The sequence below is a fragment of the Talpa europaea genome (genome assembly GCF_964194135.1).
Source record: "Talpa europaea genome assembly, chromosome: 8".
NCBI classification, from domain to species: Eukaryota; Metazoa; Chordata; class Mammalia; order Eulipotyphla; family Talpidae; genus Talpa; species Talpa europaea.
The window spans coordinates 73,209,291-73,226,595 of NC_140075.1; the positions used below are offsets into that span (position 1 = coordinate 73,209,291).

Consider the following 17,305-nt stretch of genomic DNA (forward strand, 5'->3'; position numbering starts at 1 on the left):
TTTTTAAACACTGCTTTGTCAAAAAGGCATTGTTTAATTTTAAAGGATAATTATTAGAAGTACTTGTAAATTTTTAGGCAGATTAGAAATTTCAGACAGGTCAAAGAACAAATTTTGTTTTATTAAGTGTTTAACTGCTGAGTAAACAAGAAGAGTCAAGTCACATTTGAGAGCATAGAGATGTTTGTTTAAATTTTTTTCAATTTTCATTTACTTTTGTATGGTGCATGTAGGAAATTTTGGCAGATTTATTTAGATTGCTGTGTACCTAGAGAGAGAAGAGAATATGTGGTTTCCTTAATTGTTATTTATTTTCTTCTATGTAATAAAACTTCCTTTCACAAATAAAAACAACTTGGAGGGAATAAAGTTAGGAATATGTGACAGAGAAGATCTTAATTTAACAGATGCTAATGTGGTATGCTGTTGTTATAGTAACGATTTTATTTTTTGTTTTTAACCTGTGTTATTTTTTTCCAGCAAAACATAAGCAAATTTTAGGTGGGAATCCACTTTATTTTTGATATTTGAACATGGTATATATTAGTAATAATGAAGTAACATTTTGTTTATAATGGAGTAAGTTAATATTTTGAAAACCTAATTTATCTGATGTCTCCTGTAAAATCATCAGTTTAGTTTTTTCATGAATATGTAATTTTTGATTGAAATAAATTCTTAATATCAGATTTTTGTGGTGCGTGTAGGGAACAGAAGTAGTATTTTATTAGTCATAGTCTTTTGTCCAGAAATGATTAGAAATGTAAAATATGTTGCATGTTTATGGAAATCTTTTATTCCTATGACAATCTATAGATATGTAAGTTGTAATTATTTGAATCATTAGAACATGTAATTTTTGCTTGACAATATGCAAATATGCCCTTAAATCTGTTTTTAAAGATTTTTCCAGTTTAATGTCTGAATCCAAATTCATAAAGAGTTGGAAAAATGAGATGTCTGAGCTATAGGATTCACAGGGATTTCATATGAAGCCTATTTAATCAGGATAACACTGTTATTAATATTCATAATGTCAGCTGGAACACAAATGACAGACTATGGGGCCTAAAAATTTTACTTGGTGAATTTATTAAAACTAGCTTAAAAAATTAATGGAATTTAAGTAAAGTTGGTGAATATGAAAATCTTGTGTTAGCAGAAAAAAATTTCTATTAGAACTTTCTTTAAGACCATTTTGCATTGATGTCTTTTGACAGATTTCATTGGTACTTAAAGAAGAAAGATGCATGAATGGTCATTTAAAAGGATTTAAACACATTGGCACATTAATTTTTACATGAATAATAAGTACTTTCCAAAAGCAATTAACTTACAGTGTACAAGATATGAATTGAAAAATAAGACTGTGACATCAAGGGCAAAGCAAATGTGCTGTACATTTTAAACTTAGTGACAGGACTTTTAATATTTTGGTTTATTTTATTTTTATTGTCTGTATCCAGTCAGACTTAGAATATAGTTATTTAAGCACATTTGAAAGCATATTAAAAGGGCAATAATTCTTTATCCTCCCTCAAAATATTGGTAGTGTTAAACATCCTCTGCAAGTATAATTTGCTTTTTTTTGAGAATCAAACACTTGTGTGATGTTGGTAATATTTAAGGATATGTTCAGTTTCCCAGAAAGTCAAAGGGATGATTCTGACAGCTTTAGTGCTACAAATACAAATGTGTTAACACAGATTTATTGAGTATAGTATACTCAATATATGAAATGTATATAATAAATAAGGCTCTGAAAGTTTAGTGTGAGAAACGGAATAGTGTATATATAAAGTTGTGAATTTTAGCCCAAGAATAAAAAAAGTTGGGAATGACTTATAAAACTGGGATGCATTTTATTTGTAAATCTTTGTGTTTTAAAATGTGTTTATAATGACATTATATCAGTGCTATAGTTTTTATTTGTATTATTAAAGTTCCTTAAAAACAACTTTAGACTAGTGTGAATGGTTACAATAATACTGAGTGTTTTGTTTTACTTTTTTTCAGAGATTGCTTTTTTCACAAATTTTGGTACTGATAAAAGCGTAATTTATTGTCAGTTCATCAATAGGAGAATGCAGGTGGTGGTCTGGCAGTTTCATTTGCAGTCTATCAATGTTATGAGTGATTTAGTTTTATTAGAGTACAGGAATTAGCTGGTATGTTTTAGGACATACAGAGATTGATTGGAAAAAGTGCCAATTACAAGAGTGTGTAGGACTGATCACAGTATAAGCCAAATATCTAATTCTTTAGTATAAATAATAGAATTAAATCGATTTATTGGTAATTATTTTTTCTAATTGCTTTTTTAAAGTTGCGGTTTTTGGAGGGGGATATTTTATTTGAGTCTGAGATATTCACTTATATGTCCAGGAGAGGGCAGCATTTTACTATGTCAGGCTCATAAAAGAATTAGCCCTGCTTAGACTGTCAATGTTTCTTGTAATTACTCCCAGTATATTTGTTGCTTGCTTATGAATTAACTTGCATTTATGGAACTAAATCATTCCAATCATTTAATTACACCTGAGGAGCTGAACTATAATTGCTTGCTTCCAACTAGGATCTGATATGGCTTGAGCAGTATTAATTTGGTGTTTACTTTTCTGAGTGCTAAAAGCATTAAAATGATTGTGCAATGGGATTACATTTTACTAATTGCTGGCATTCATTAGCTGGGTAAATGATGAGGAAGAGTGACTGTATATTGCAAAGGGATAAAATTATGGTTTTAAATAGTATATTACTAAGCACATTAAGGCCTATAAGACATGTTTTGAAATACTCCAGAGGTTATTAAAGACTGTATTTTCTACATGTCTTGCTATATGAATCTCTTATTAAAAGACTGCAATTATTATTAACCTTTTTGGGCAATATGTAGGGAAATGGCTTCATTGAGTGGAACATATTTCTTTGATATTAATAACGTCCTATATTTTCAGCTAATCCAAAAGTAAATGAGGAGAACTTAGAAAAAAATTGCCAACTCCAGATCAACATATTTAGAGAAAATTGGAAAAGGAGACGCTTACTACAGCTTTATTTGAGGAGTTTTTAAAGAACGCAGAGTTCTAGCTGTGAGGTAAATCTAATTTTATTCTCTTTAAAAGGATGTAAAAAAAACTTGCATAGCTTTTGTTATGTTTATTAAGAAATCAAAAGCAAGAGAGAAACACCAATAATTCCCCAAGTTAATGGTAATCTTTTTTTTTTTAAATTAGAGTAGTATTCTTAAATTACTCTTACATGTATAAAATGTTAATATGAAAATATACATTGTAAATGCAAATCAATAAATATTATTTTTATTGAATGTTATGACAGTAAAAAATAATTTTTGTTAAATTGTGAAGTTGTAGTTGGAAAAAAATTGAGTTATATAAATAAATTGTTTCTAGATGCTTAATCTGAGTTATGTTTACTAAAAATATGTGAGGGGAAGAATCTTTTTGCTGAGAAAAAAAGGTTTAATTTCACTTGTTGAAATACATAGTTAATTGTTCCAATATAAATGTTTTAGAAAACCGTTTATCCTATAAATTCCTGTTAAACAAATATAAGTTTTAGGTGTATTCTGATATATTGTTTTAAGTTTATTTATTCAGAGTTGACTTTATTTTAGCTTCAAATCTTTGAGCAAAAATCAGAGACATTGCCAGAGCAAACAAGAATAGAAGTACACATGGAGAACTGGTCAAAAGGTAAGGACTTTTAAGGTATTAATACCAAACCCCAGGTGTTGTGCTAGTTCAAGGCACTGAATGAAATGTGTTTGTTTTAACCAATATGTTAGTCAGAGGCAAGCAAGCACACATGCGTGCTCTCTCTCTCTCACTCTCTCTCTCTCTCTCTCTCCCCTCTTGCTTTCTCTCTCTCCCTCTCTCTCTCTCTGTCTCTCTCTCTCTCTCTCACACACACACACTCACACACACAGAATGGGGAACACACAGAGAGCACACACTCTGCAAAAGAGACAGAAAGACACAGAAAGTAATACACACAGAAAAGGCCATGCACACACATACAGAGAAAGAGATATACACAGAAGAAGAGCTACTTACAGAAAGAGGAAAATATACACAGGAAGAGAGAAAAAACACACATACACACAGTGATAGAAAAGACTGAGAATGACTGGGAGAGAGATGCATGCAGAGAGGTACCTGCAGAGAAAGAAACACAAGTAAAGAGACACAGACACAGGAAGGGAAAGGCTTAGCTCAAAGAAAGAGACAGACACACATGAAGGTGCACACACACAGACAGACAGAGACGCATATGTGTAAATACAGAAAGAAACACGCACCAAGACTCACAGAGAAAGGGAGATACCAGCAGAAGAGAAACACAGTGAGAAGAGGCAGAGAATTATGGTGAGAGATAGATAGGAAACAAAGAGACAGAGATAGAGGCATAGGCATTTAAACATATATGCTCAGGAACACATGGTGAAAGAGACTAGAAGATATGTGCATAAGAAGAAAGAAACACACATGGAGAGATCATGAACACAGAGAAACACATGGAGACACATACAGATACAGAGCTGCATGTAGAGACATTTGCACACTGAAAGATACACCTGAAAAGAGGTGGAGGCAGAGGGGCCAGAGAGACTCAGCAACAGAGTGGTGGAGAGAGACTGTGAGAGAGAGATGTGAACGCAAAGTCAGAGCCACAGAGATGCATAGGGACAGGCACAGGCAGAAGGAGAGAAAGGTCAGAGACAGAAACAGAGTTTGCAGAACAGATAAACTGAGAGATGGCCTGAAAAAAAGAAGTATGTGAGTAGGTAGGGCAGTAGAGATTCTCTATCTGTAGAGCAAGAGAGAGAGACCTGTGAAGAGAGAGGTTTAAAATAATACTCGCTTTTAAAAAAAAATATTTATGCAAAGAAGAACTGGGTTGTAGGCCAGAAGTATGGAGGATGAGAGGATTCACCAGAGACAGAGTTGGGAGCAGAACAGGCAGGATCTACTGAAATACACTGGTGAGGGGAGCAGCAGGTGCAACAGGAGAGGTATGCTGTTAGTTCCCTGACTGGGGCTCGAGCTCAGACCACAGTGATTATAGTGTGATAGTGCTGAGACAGCCCCTACACCACCAGGGAGGTTCCTAAAATAATACTAGCTTTTTACTTGAGATCTCTTACAGTAAAATGTTACAAATCTAGAATCTTTGGGAAATGAGTCATTCTGAATATAGTATTACATATAGGTGAAGATTTGTACCTTTGTACATCATTTTTATTTCCTCTAAATTAAAAAATATGATTATTAGGTAAGCAGTCCACATTTCTCTGTTTTTGGATTCCTCTATCCCAAACCGGGTTCTTTTTTCACCAAATATCATCCATACTATTATCTTTTTTCAGGTTAAAGACATCCGATATTGTTTTATTAAATAAGACCATAGTTACACATTCTTCTGAGGTATGAGAAGATGCTGTGCTTTTTGAGTCTAACTTTTTCTGCTTTCTACATTCATTGTTTATTTTTACACTGTTAAAAGTTTTCTTGCAGTTTATGCCTGATACCAGCAACCCTTTTATTTGTGTTACATGCAGCAACCCCTTTACTTTGCTGCATGTTACAGAGTTTAGAAGCCAGGTAACTGAATTGAGTGTAAAGTTATAGCAAGTAATAGCTGAGTATGATAGTTAAAGGTTTTCATGTAAAGTTAATAGTTTTAGTGAGTGGACTTTGTGACACTTGAGGTTGGTACACTATAAGTAAAAAGGATGTATCAGTATGAAACTAGGAACTAACATGTTTTAGCCATTTTTATTCATTTATGCAAATAAGCAAGCAAACATTCTCCCTATGAAGAACTCAAGCAGTTTTACTTGATTTATGTACAAAATAAGAAAAGAGGAAGTAAATACTGAGGCCTGTGTAGCTTATGTTCCCTATTCAGAGGTCACATTGTAGTAAAAGTCCTGTCGTTCAAATTACAGACAAAAGGACCTTTAAGGAACCAAAAGACTTGTTTTTAATATATGTAAAGAACTAGAGGCTATAGAGGAACTACTTCTCATAAATGTAGAATAACCAGGAAAGATGTTAAGGAAGGGGGTTGCTGAAGTTCCTGGACACTTATGGAAAGGAAGGTTTCGGGGCTAAAGACATAGATGTATAAATAGTTCGCAGGAGGCACAGATTGTAATAAACGTGACTGAAACATCATTAAGAAAATTTGCATTTTACAGGCAAGTTTTTGACATTGGAAATAGAAATTAGACATTCTTTTATATAAGGGCCTATTAATGAACTATTATTAAGAAATAAAACTGAGTTTTGTAATAACTGATATGTTTAAACAGTCAAATCTCAAATGGCCATCCTTTTGTTATCAAGGTTCATGGAATTCATCATAAGGCACAAATTTTTTCCAAGTTCGTTTTACACTAATGTTTGTAGTCTATTCTCAAATAGTTATTTAATATTGCTTTCTTTATTTTTTAAACAATTGAGCTACTTTAATCAGCTAAATCATATAGATATGCCTATACCATTTTATAAATATAAGAAGTGCTGAAGTGCCTGTTTCCTAGCACTGTTGTAAAACACTGCTGAAATATTTGGAGTCAAAGATTTGATTAAGTGTGTAATGTAACAGATACAATGATTTACATTATTCTTTGTTTTTGTCTTTCTAGATAGTTTGGAAAATGCAAAGTTGAGATCGGTAGGTAGGAAAGGTGAAGACATTCTATGAACAGTGTCAGAATTTCTTTAAATAGCTTAAAAAACAACCCTGAATGAGTCAAATTTTTAAGTTGATGGAAGAAATATGTGAGTTAGCATGTGTTGCCCTGTGAGCATTCGTTACAACTTCTGCCTTCTTGTGAAGTAAATGATATTTTTCCCTTTGGTGAAAACCTTCTATTTTTCAGGGTAAGTTTCTCTTTTTGTAATGAAGAAAATGAATTGGTATAATCAAAGGACTTACTTAAAATCAACACACTGAAAGAAAGAATTGTTAATAGATTGGTTGTTTAGACTTTTTTAGCAGTTACCTATTATTTACTTAACTATGTAAGAAAAAAGGCATGGCGGTCAGAAATTTCTTAGGAGTGAGTATATATTGGGAAGTGTATGATAAATTTCTGAATATTTTTATATTAAATTTTGGTGGTTTTTATTAATCTAGTTGTTTCATCATATATGGTAGTCCATTAGAAATAGTTCACATTATTTATGAATAAATGCTTGTGCCATAAGTAGACACCTATAATAATACAGGTAAAAGTGAAGTCTAGATGCCAGTGAAATTTAGAATATTGTGAAACTTATTTAAATTTAGAACCTTTAGGGGTCAGTGTTCCCTAAGAAAGGTTAAAAAAGGTTATTGTGTCTACCCTAATTAAATATTGTCTACTATATTGTAAATATTTTACCAATTGAAAGTAAGAGGTGATTAGATTCACTCAGTTTGAGGAAGCTTTAGACAGAAACAGTTCAACTTTATGACTTTCTTTAACACTATTTTTAGGTTTATTATTTTAGGAAATTATATTTAAATGTATTTTATACACAGTGTTATTTTTCTCTTATGTATTATCTCAATTTAGATCTGAACATGTCTTTAAACTATTTTTTCTTAAACTAAAAAAGTTGTCATGATTCTAATTCTTAGAATTTATTTGAAAGTTGAGGTGAAAAACCATTTCTAGCACTGCTTATGATAATAGAGTCCTTATATATTACAATATATTGGAGGTGAGCGAATATTTTAAGAATCTTATCTTGCTGAATTTAAGTAAAAAGCAACTGTCCTCTTTATTTTAGAATTGGAGTAGCAATAATATTTTGTCCCCCTGATTGTTCTGGTTTTCTACCCCAATAAAATAAAGAAGTAGAACTAAAATCTGGTAAAGCAACTGGTTCCCTAATTTCTATTAAATCAGAATACTATTTATTTTTGCTTGGTATTTGGAACCTGTGTGCCACCATCAACCTTTTATTATTGATTTCATTTTGCTTTCTCTTCACAGAGTATACAATCTTTTTTACCTTTGTTCATCTATTCTATAAATTAAATCTAAAACTATTGCATAATTTGCAAGCATTTTATCAGTGTAGACATCTATAGAAGCACTACAGAAAAACGTTTATACTTTTAAATGTTTTTGGTCCATGTGACTAAACCTTAATTATAGAATGTCATGTCATTTCATAAACTGTTTTATGTTTAAAGCAGAGAGTAAAGAAATGGCAAGTTACATAGGATTAACATCCATTTCTACCAGTAAGATAGCTGGTAGGGGAAAAAATGATTCCCACGTATTTTGATTAGACACTCCTTGAAATTCAAGATTTTGAAAATATACAGATAATTAATCATTGTGTTAAATTACAGGACTTCAATTGAGTAATTGGCTTCTTCGGAAGAAATTGCATGGCTTCCCAAATAAGTAATGCAGTGTGTTTTTGTTTGTTAGAGCAGAACATAAATTGTACTGGAGAACCAATGCATTTAAAATTTCAATAAAATTTTATAGTGGGAAAAAAAAACAAGTTTAGGAGCTCGATGGACCTGGGTTTCAAGTTTTTAATCTTTTACTTACCATCTACCTGGACTTGGGTGCAAGCTTCATACTTTTTTTTTTTTTTAAGCTGAGTTTTCTTTTGTATAGAATAGGTTGATAGCGTGATAATTCCTTTAGTACTGATCTGAAGATTTAGGGATTGTATATGTAATAGACCTGTTGTAATACCCAAAACAGGAAATTAATATCTATTCACATAGCGAGTAGTTATTTTCACTAATGGCATGGTGGTAATAGTTTTTATAGGTGCTTACAAAAAAATATTGTTGACATTTCATGGGGCCTAAATAAATAGTGGTGGTGGTTGTCATTGTTATTCCATCCAGCTATGAAAGTTAAGGCTATAAAAAAATTTCAAAATTACTTTGAAACATATAATACAGTATTGAACAGTATTTCTTAATTTTATAAGTCTATTCTCTTCAAATACAATGTTTATAGTATCACTGGTAATTTGATTTTCCAAAGTGTAGTGTACGTTATTATACTTGATCAAATATTATATAAAATCAATACTTATTTTTGGTAAAAATCTTAATTTTGTTTGTATTGAAAACCTAATTGTAATAAAAATCTTCAGACTAGTGTCATCACACAGTGTGCCCTTTCCTTTTGGCAAGGTTGAATTGGATTTAAGAATGCATTTTTTATTTTCCATATGTCATAGAGGGGTTAAAGAAGAACATGTCTGAGGTCTGATTAAATTTACTATTTATCTCCATAGGCCTTAACTTAATAGAGTCCTGGTAGCTTCTTACATATAACTATCATCTAGAATATTTGAGAGAGTGGTTTTAGAACTACTGGCAGCTGGCCAACAAGGATTGATTCATTTCCAGAGGAAATGCTAAGGCTAACTCTTAAAGAATGATTGAAGTTATACTATTTTATTTAAAAAAAATTCTCTTATCTTAAGTACATTTACTAAGATAAATTGGATTCTGGGTATTTTTAAGCTTGATATGAATGACCTCAGTAGAGAAACAGAATGAAAGAAATGTTTACAAGGGCAACTTAGTTTTCTAACTGGTTATAGCATTTGCTATGAACTGTATTTTGAGATTCATTTTTTCAGTATGAAGTAATTCACATTTGTGAATATATGCCATAAATTACATGTTTTACTTTTCATTTTTGGCAGTTTAAACAGACATTATTTGGTAAAGCAGTTTCAGGTTCACAGCAAAATTGAGCAGAAAGAAGAGAGTTTCCATTACACTCCTTACCCCTACACATATACAGTCTCCCCTACTATCAATGGCCCCCACTGTTGTTGTACATTTGCTGCAATTGATGAACCCACCCATTATTTCTCAATGAGGGAAATGTTTGTGAGATTGATAGGTGCCTTTATTTCTTTTATTTTTATGAAACTTAAAGATCAGTTTTATATCAGTTCATACTGTACTCTTCAAGCAGAATTCTTATTACCCCTTTGGTCCTTCACTTTATAAAAAATGATAATGACCAAAACACATAAGGATGAGAAATGGCACCTTTCTTTTTTATTAAGACCCCTTTCCCCACATTTCTGTACGATTGTTTTGATCCTCTCTTTGTCCAACTTGTCGCTGTATTCTTTGATTTAAGGAAGCGCATCTCTACTTTTAACATGTAAGCTTTTAAAAATTTATTTATGGTCTTGAAAATATGAATATGTCATTTTGAAATTAAAACAGCATACGTAAATATATAAAAAGTTTTTTCTTCACTTTAAATTCTCCATCCTGAGGGTTCTAAGCTCTTAAGTAAAAAAATCCTCCTTCATTTATGGTTTTGGTTCTTTTGTGCCAGAACACTTCCTGAAACACATTTACAGTACAAATCTTAATATTATTATTTATTTAATTTTCCAGAAATTAAAATTACTGTTTATCATATTTAAGGTGACTATTGTGATCTCCATCGTGTGCTGTATTTGTCACCGTAGTGTGATTACTGTAAAGTCCCCAGTCTACATTGGCATTTTGTTGAATTTGGAGATCTGGATTAATATACATTGGTGAGCAGACTGAATTTAAGGCCATTTACACAGTTCATCCAGGTTGAGTGGCTATTTGTAGAGTAGGACTTGATGTGCCTATATCTACTACATTTACATCCTGCTTTCAGTTATAAATAAACCTGATAATTGAATAAAAATTTGGGGGAGAATCACCAAGAACTCCAACTTTTAGTGTATATGGAACAATATTGTCTTTGGGAGAAGTTTCAGGTGCATTTTTTCTTTGTGTTCTGCATTTTGTGTTTTATTTTGAGGAATATGAAAAAACAAATGAGGCTACAAAATTTTGAAATTGGTTGCATAGATTGTTTTGTAGTCTAAATGATTAAATTAAAAATATTCTAATCTATATTTTTTTGGGTAAAACTAGTAACCTTTCCCAAGTGGTAAGAGTGTGCCAATTAGATGAAGGTAAAAAGTAATTATTTTTGAAAATCCTGATTGGAATTTCATTTTTACTTTTCCGGTCTTCACATAACAAACCTTCTTTTAGTAGTTTAATGTCAAGATGCTAGTGGGTGAAGAGTTAAAAGTGATTAGTTCATATTGATAAAAAATAGGCATCAAATGTTAGATTTTGCTAATTAAATATTTTTAATTAAATTCTCCTTTTTCATACATTATCCCTGCCTGTATATTACATAATTTGATGAACTCTGAAACAGTAGTGTGCATTGATTTGAGCATTTTTAATATAAAAATATGAGCAAAATTAAGCCAGAGTCCTTATTTCCTTCTTTAATATCTTGTTTTCTAAAATTTTTCCTTTTCTTTTCAAAAATTTCAGAATAATATGATTCCTAACAGTTTAGGATAGGTGGGATCATTTTGGCATTAATTTTCTTGAACCAACAACATGTACTCAAGAAAATATGATAGGAAAGACCATAAAACGTAGTCCTAAGAATTTGGGCTTTGTGTATAAACTTTAGACTTGGAATATGGAATATTTTGCGTTCTTTCCACAAATTAATGTAAGTGTAAAGAGTTCAAATTTGAAAGAATTTGTATTTTAAGTAGGTTAGATGGGTTTTGAATCTTTATCAAAAAAAAAAAAAACAACTATTGGCAAAATTTGGAGTCACTGAAGCCTTTTACTCATTTGCTTTTAAGAATTTAAAGTTTAAAAAAGTAATGATTTCAGTTCAATAAATCTGATTGTTTCTTTCCAAAAATCCTCATTGCCTATATTTTATAATCAACCAATATAGAGTTTAAGACCAGGACAAGGCTGCATTATTCCAGGTAAGAAGAGCAAAGACAAAACAAAAAATTTTCATTAAAAAAGCAGTCCTTGATCTCCTGAGAATGCAGTAGAGAGACTGGCATCAGAGACTTCCTCTGCATTTTTAATAGGCCATTTGCTCTCTAAGATGTTCCATATTGGTCCTTTATTACCTTTTTCTTTTAAAGTCTCTGCACCTCCCCCAAGTCATTTGAAATGAACACATTATAAGAAAAAAACAAATTTACTTTTCTCAGGCTTTTATTGTCTCAGGTATTTAATGCCTGTTTTTTTAAGTTAAAACTTCTGACTCTAACAAGGAGCTGTATAGTATAACTGACTAACAAGGAACTGGTATAGTGTCACAGTTGATTAATGAAATGGGAGTCCCTACCTTTTCCTTTTATGCCTTTGTTTTTTTTTTTTCTCCTGGAGAAACAAATGGCGAATTTGAATAAAATACACATCATTTGCATAGAAAGTTATGTAATGATTCCATATAGAGTATAATGATTTCCTAAAACCTTGTATTTAAAGTAACCTGAATTACAATGAGAGATAAACAGAATATTTACCCATCCCTTATGAGCTGCTGCTGATATGTAAATTTATTCTTCTACTTTGCACAAATATACTTTTGAGCTACTGCTTAAACACTTTGAGGTCCTTAGTCAAACAGTTTTAATGATGCCTCCAATATTATGAAAGTGTGACATTTGATGAATGTCTCATATAGTTTTGATATCTGGGCACATGTCAACAAAAAAATTGAACATTGGTTTGTCATGCAACACCTAGATAATTTATAATTTTACTGTTTATATCCATCTTGACATTTTTTATCTGCCAAAGGCAGGTTTCATTTGGAATCTTAATCTGAGATTTATTTGGTGGATCTGGAAATCATAGCTAGGGTTCCCACAGGAAATGGTCCATCTACCAACAGATTAAATGGCAGTCCTGCAGTTGTTAGGGGAGCTCTGCATTTAACACACATGCATACTCATTCAGTCAGCACTGTGGAGAAAAATTAAAGTAGTAACCCAGGTTTAGGAACAATGTAGCTAAAAAGTCCCATATTTGCTGAATGACAAAGGGTTATATAGCAGCATTTCATTTTATTATTCGCGCTTGAATTTCTTGTTTGCTCTGTTGAGTCTGCTGACGAATACTAATAAATGCCTGCAACAATCCAGACGAGAGATGCCTGGCAACAAAGCTATGCGGTGGACCTCCCTGATCTTCTCCAGTTCACAACCTGACCTTTTGAAAAATTGGCTGGGCTAAGCTGCAGAATTTGGGTGTAATGGTTATTGTTAACTCCAGCTTTAGGATTTATTAATTTGTGTGATCAAGACTTACCTATACTTCAAAGTTTCAAAAGACCAAACACAATCATCCATCCATTAGAACTAACATTGTGTTTCAGTGATTTCCACTTAGTTATCTGACTGGTGATTCTTCTATTTTGTTTTCCAAATTTAAAAAATACTCTTAAATAAAATGAAAAGCATATATACCAAAAAGCTGTTTTTTCTCTTTACACTTATTTTTGCGAAGGTTCCCTTCCATACATGATTTACGAAATTGTTTAGTTCATGGACAGTTGGTATGTGTTCATACTTAACGAAAAAATGTATAATTATAAGACCCATTTTACTTGCAGTTGAGGACATTTATGATTTGCCTAGTTCATGCACTTTTAAAAATTACTTTATATAAATTTGTCTTATAACAAGGAAAATTGAGAAAGGCTGAAAATACTAGGAATACATAGTAGTCAAATAATTCATATCACTGGGGAAAAAAAGAATAAAGATTATTGTTTTGTCAGTCAAAATTTAGAATGATTTTCACGATAATTTCAGTGTAAATAATATTTGTGACTTTTTAAGAGTAGCATAGGTTTTACAAAGCTTTAGATTACATTATTATACTGTATTCATGGCCTTCGTATTGTGAAGGATGTTAAAATTTTGAAGCTGAAACATTATGCTAGAACATAGCACTTACACAGAAATCTGACCTTTTTCCCAACAGAATGAATATTGATGTGTTCATGACTATTTCATATTGGATGAAACAAACAAAAGCTTTTCAAAATTTGGTGTAGTACCATTTCTCTGAATTGTTATTTTTAATAATAAAACAATAAAATTCCAGTAATCTCCATTACTGGTCATAGGATAATTGAAACTTGGTATTGAACATGGTCATCGATTGTTTTAATCAAAAATTAAACAACGTCACCACTTCTTTTTGACATTTTTGTTTAGATATACAACCATGTACAGGAATGTAAGGAAGTAGTTTATTTTGAATATTTAATCTTGGCATCCAAATTATGTGATATTGATGTTTCATGATTTTCTAGCTTTATAAATCTTTATAAAACTTTACTTCAATATCTTCAGTTTCATCTAGCTCTCTTAACCCCCCCCCCCCCGCATTTTTTTTACTTTCTCTCTAAATACATATGACCTTATCTCTGCTTTCTAACATGGTAGCCACTGGCTATAAGTAGCCTTGAGCACTTGCAATGTGGTCAATGAGTATGCAGATCAATGAAAATGAAAGTTTTAGTTCTTTTTTTCCCTCTTATGACTGTTCAAGCCAAAAACAACCCAAATAAATTAAAAAACTCCCAAGAGACTACATATTATGCAAGTAACACGTTTGCATTTTTTAAGCCAAGTACTCAAAAGTTACCTAATTTCCTGTGACTCCTAACTTAGACTCTCTGAAGGATAAGTGCCTGTGATCTACTATGATACTGCTTGTGTATAATATCAGGTGCCAATATAGTGAGTGCTCAAATTATGTCAGAGAAACTTGTTATTTAAATTTGTTTTTCTGTCTTGCGATTCAATTTATAGAAATAGTATTAATTTTTTCTGTGAGATGGAATTTTCTTTCCTTGTCAGGGTTTCTAAATTTTGAAGGTCTTTTGATTCTGTAATTTCTTCATGTTGTATGGACTTTATTAAGCCATTATGTATTTTTTTATACATATTAACCTCATTAAACATTTTTCTTTAGTGTATGTGTCTTATATGAATTAGTATTTTATTTTCCATTTCCATGTCTGCTGATATATTAGTAAGAAATTTCCTGATTCATTTTGTTTATCTTATATTTTAGTAAGAAAATCTTTTGCTTTCACCAAGGCAGATTTTTGCAGATAATAGCAGCTAAAATTTATTGTGTATTCCGTCCTGACACTTTTTAAAGAGATTATATAATTTAATCCTCAAAGCAACATTCTGAGGTAGGTGCTATTATTATGTACTTTTTATTGATAGGGAAATTGATGAGAGGTTAAGCAATTTGCTAAAGGTCATACGGCTTTGTGATGGCACCAGAATCCAAACCCTGCAGTTTGTAGAGCATATGCACTGTGGTTCTGCTTGGAAGATCTAAATACGCCAGTGTTCTACTTGGAAGGTCTAAACTTTTGTCCTGTACACACTCATATTAGATGGAACCTCTGTGATACAGTAGAAGTTTCTAATGTCTTTTTTATTAGGTTTTGGGAAGACAATAGCCTATCTGTGCACCTATGTGAAAAACTAACCCTCTCCCTCACAAAAAAAGGGGGAAACAAATAGAAACATTTAGTAAAGAAAATAAAGTGTGTGTGTGTGTGTGTGTGTGTGTGTGTGTGTGTGGAGAGAGACAGAAAAAGAGAGAGAGAGATCCTACATTTAACTTACTGAGGAAATTAGTGGAAATTATTAGGAGCCACTAATATTGTTTTTCTATTTATGTTGAAATTAATGTTTATTTAGAAATGCTGAAAGAAGATACCTTTTGTTTAATTTATCAGCCTGCTGTAGTATTTCATTATCACATCAAATTTACACTCATATAATAGTACAAGTCATTTTGATGTTCTTGGTACAATGTGTTCTTTTTATTACAACATTATGGTGATATATATAAAAGAAAAAAGGAATATGAGGATTTTGCTATTTTATATTAAAAACATCAGATGCTACAGTGTAAATAATAGCTTTATAAAAAAAGAAGTGGTGACCAATTCTGTTAGCAAGTGCCAGAGAACACATTAACCAGTTGCCTCCTTTGTGATTCATTTTAGATATGAATGTCTCTAAATGTTTACCTGTAAACATTTTTACCTGTATCTTAAGGAAGAAGAGGTTCATTTACTTGAATGTACTTGCCTATAGTACTTCTGTTCCCCCTTTTCTTTTCTGCCCCCTAAGCTCCCAGGTAGCTGGGATGTTGCTATTTTGAGTAACATCAGCAAGGATCCCTGGAGACAATTCTAGCTCAACCACTCTGAAGAAACAGCTCTGTAAACAGTATTGACCCCCCAGGGGACCATCAAATCCGTTTACACAGATACCAGTTGTCACAAACTATTTACAAAGCCAGACAGAACAGAATTTCCCAGCCTCTAAGAATCCAGATTTGATTCTAGCCACTTCCTCACTTTTGTGTAGTAGTTGTGAAATAACAGTTATTTTTGGCTATAAGTCATGATTTCTTGGGTAGCATCAAATTTAATTGAGTATATTATGCATTAATTAATGTGTAATTGTCCAGAGATTTGAGCTTATAGAGAATCCAAAAGCATTCTTTCCTGGATAGGAAATGGCATAATACTGTTAGTTTTCTAGTCTAAGAAATTGAGAATTTAATAGCAACCATAGCATTGAGATGGTTGGCAATAGTGATACTTTCAGAAGTAAAGGGAGAATTTATTATGTCATGAAAATGGCCCATTGGAAACATGAAAATCACTAGAAAGATGCAGGGTTTTCAGAGCATATAATGCACCTCACCTAGGCATATAAAGATTAAAAAAAAACTTTATTAAATCCATGCATTTTATGCAGGTGAATAAATTATCTCTAGCATTAGCAAAAAGTGACATTTAAGAAATACCTGCTCCTCCTTTACATCATTTTCAAATGGCCACAGGATAAAATTACAAGGCAATGATAGCGTTAAAGAATAATAGCAAAAATTGGGAAATATATTTAGTTTGAAATGGTCAAATTCTTGTACAGATAATACTCTCTGCTCTCAGAAAAGCGAATAAACAGAGATTGATAGGCATCATTACAAATTTTCTTTAACTCTAAGAAAAAATTAGGCCATAGATTTATGAATTATGAAGAAGAGATTGATAATTCTATTTGGAGAAATGAATTTAAATAGTATTAATACTGTTAGGCATACTGATAGAACAGTTAACAATGTCTTTGATGAAACACTGCAGCAGATTACTAAAGAGGATTATAGAGTTTCCATTTCAAAGTATATGAGAGAGAGAAGAATCAATAATTTTACCATTTATTTTTAATGAAGTACCATTATTTTGCATCCTTGTTATTTTTTTTGCATCATTTATTGTTAATTTTTGGCCATATCAGATAATAATTTCAGTTTTCAGCTTTTATCTGTCTAGAAAAAAGAGTTTGAATCAGAGTGAATGTTTTTCTTATAAACATTTATCTTTCAAATTGACTAGTGTGCAAAA

The 17,305-nt window shown here is 31.7% G+C and overlaps 1 protein-coding gene across 1 annotated transcript in view; it reads left to right on the forward strand.

The window, feature by feature from the left end:
• Positions 1-2,900: 2,900 nt before the first annotated feature.
• MIPOL1 (mirror-image polydactyly 1) overlaps positions 2,901-17,305 on the forward strand; it is a gene marked incomplete at both ends in the record, with an annotated part of 241,279 nt that continues 226,874 nt past the window's right edge. Inside the window, 3 exons of the mRNA XM_084240261.1 lie at positions 2,901-2,968; positions 3,076-3,097; positions 3,638-3,716. Of these exons, the coding sequence (XP_084096387.1) occupies positions 2,901-2,968; positions 3,076-3,097; positions 3,638-3,716 (169 nt within the window). The remainder of the gene's footprint in view (positions 2,969-3,075; positions 3,098-3,637; positions 3,717-17,305) is intronic.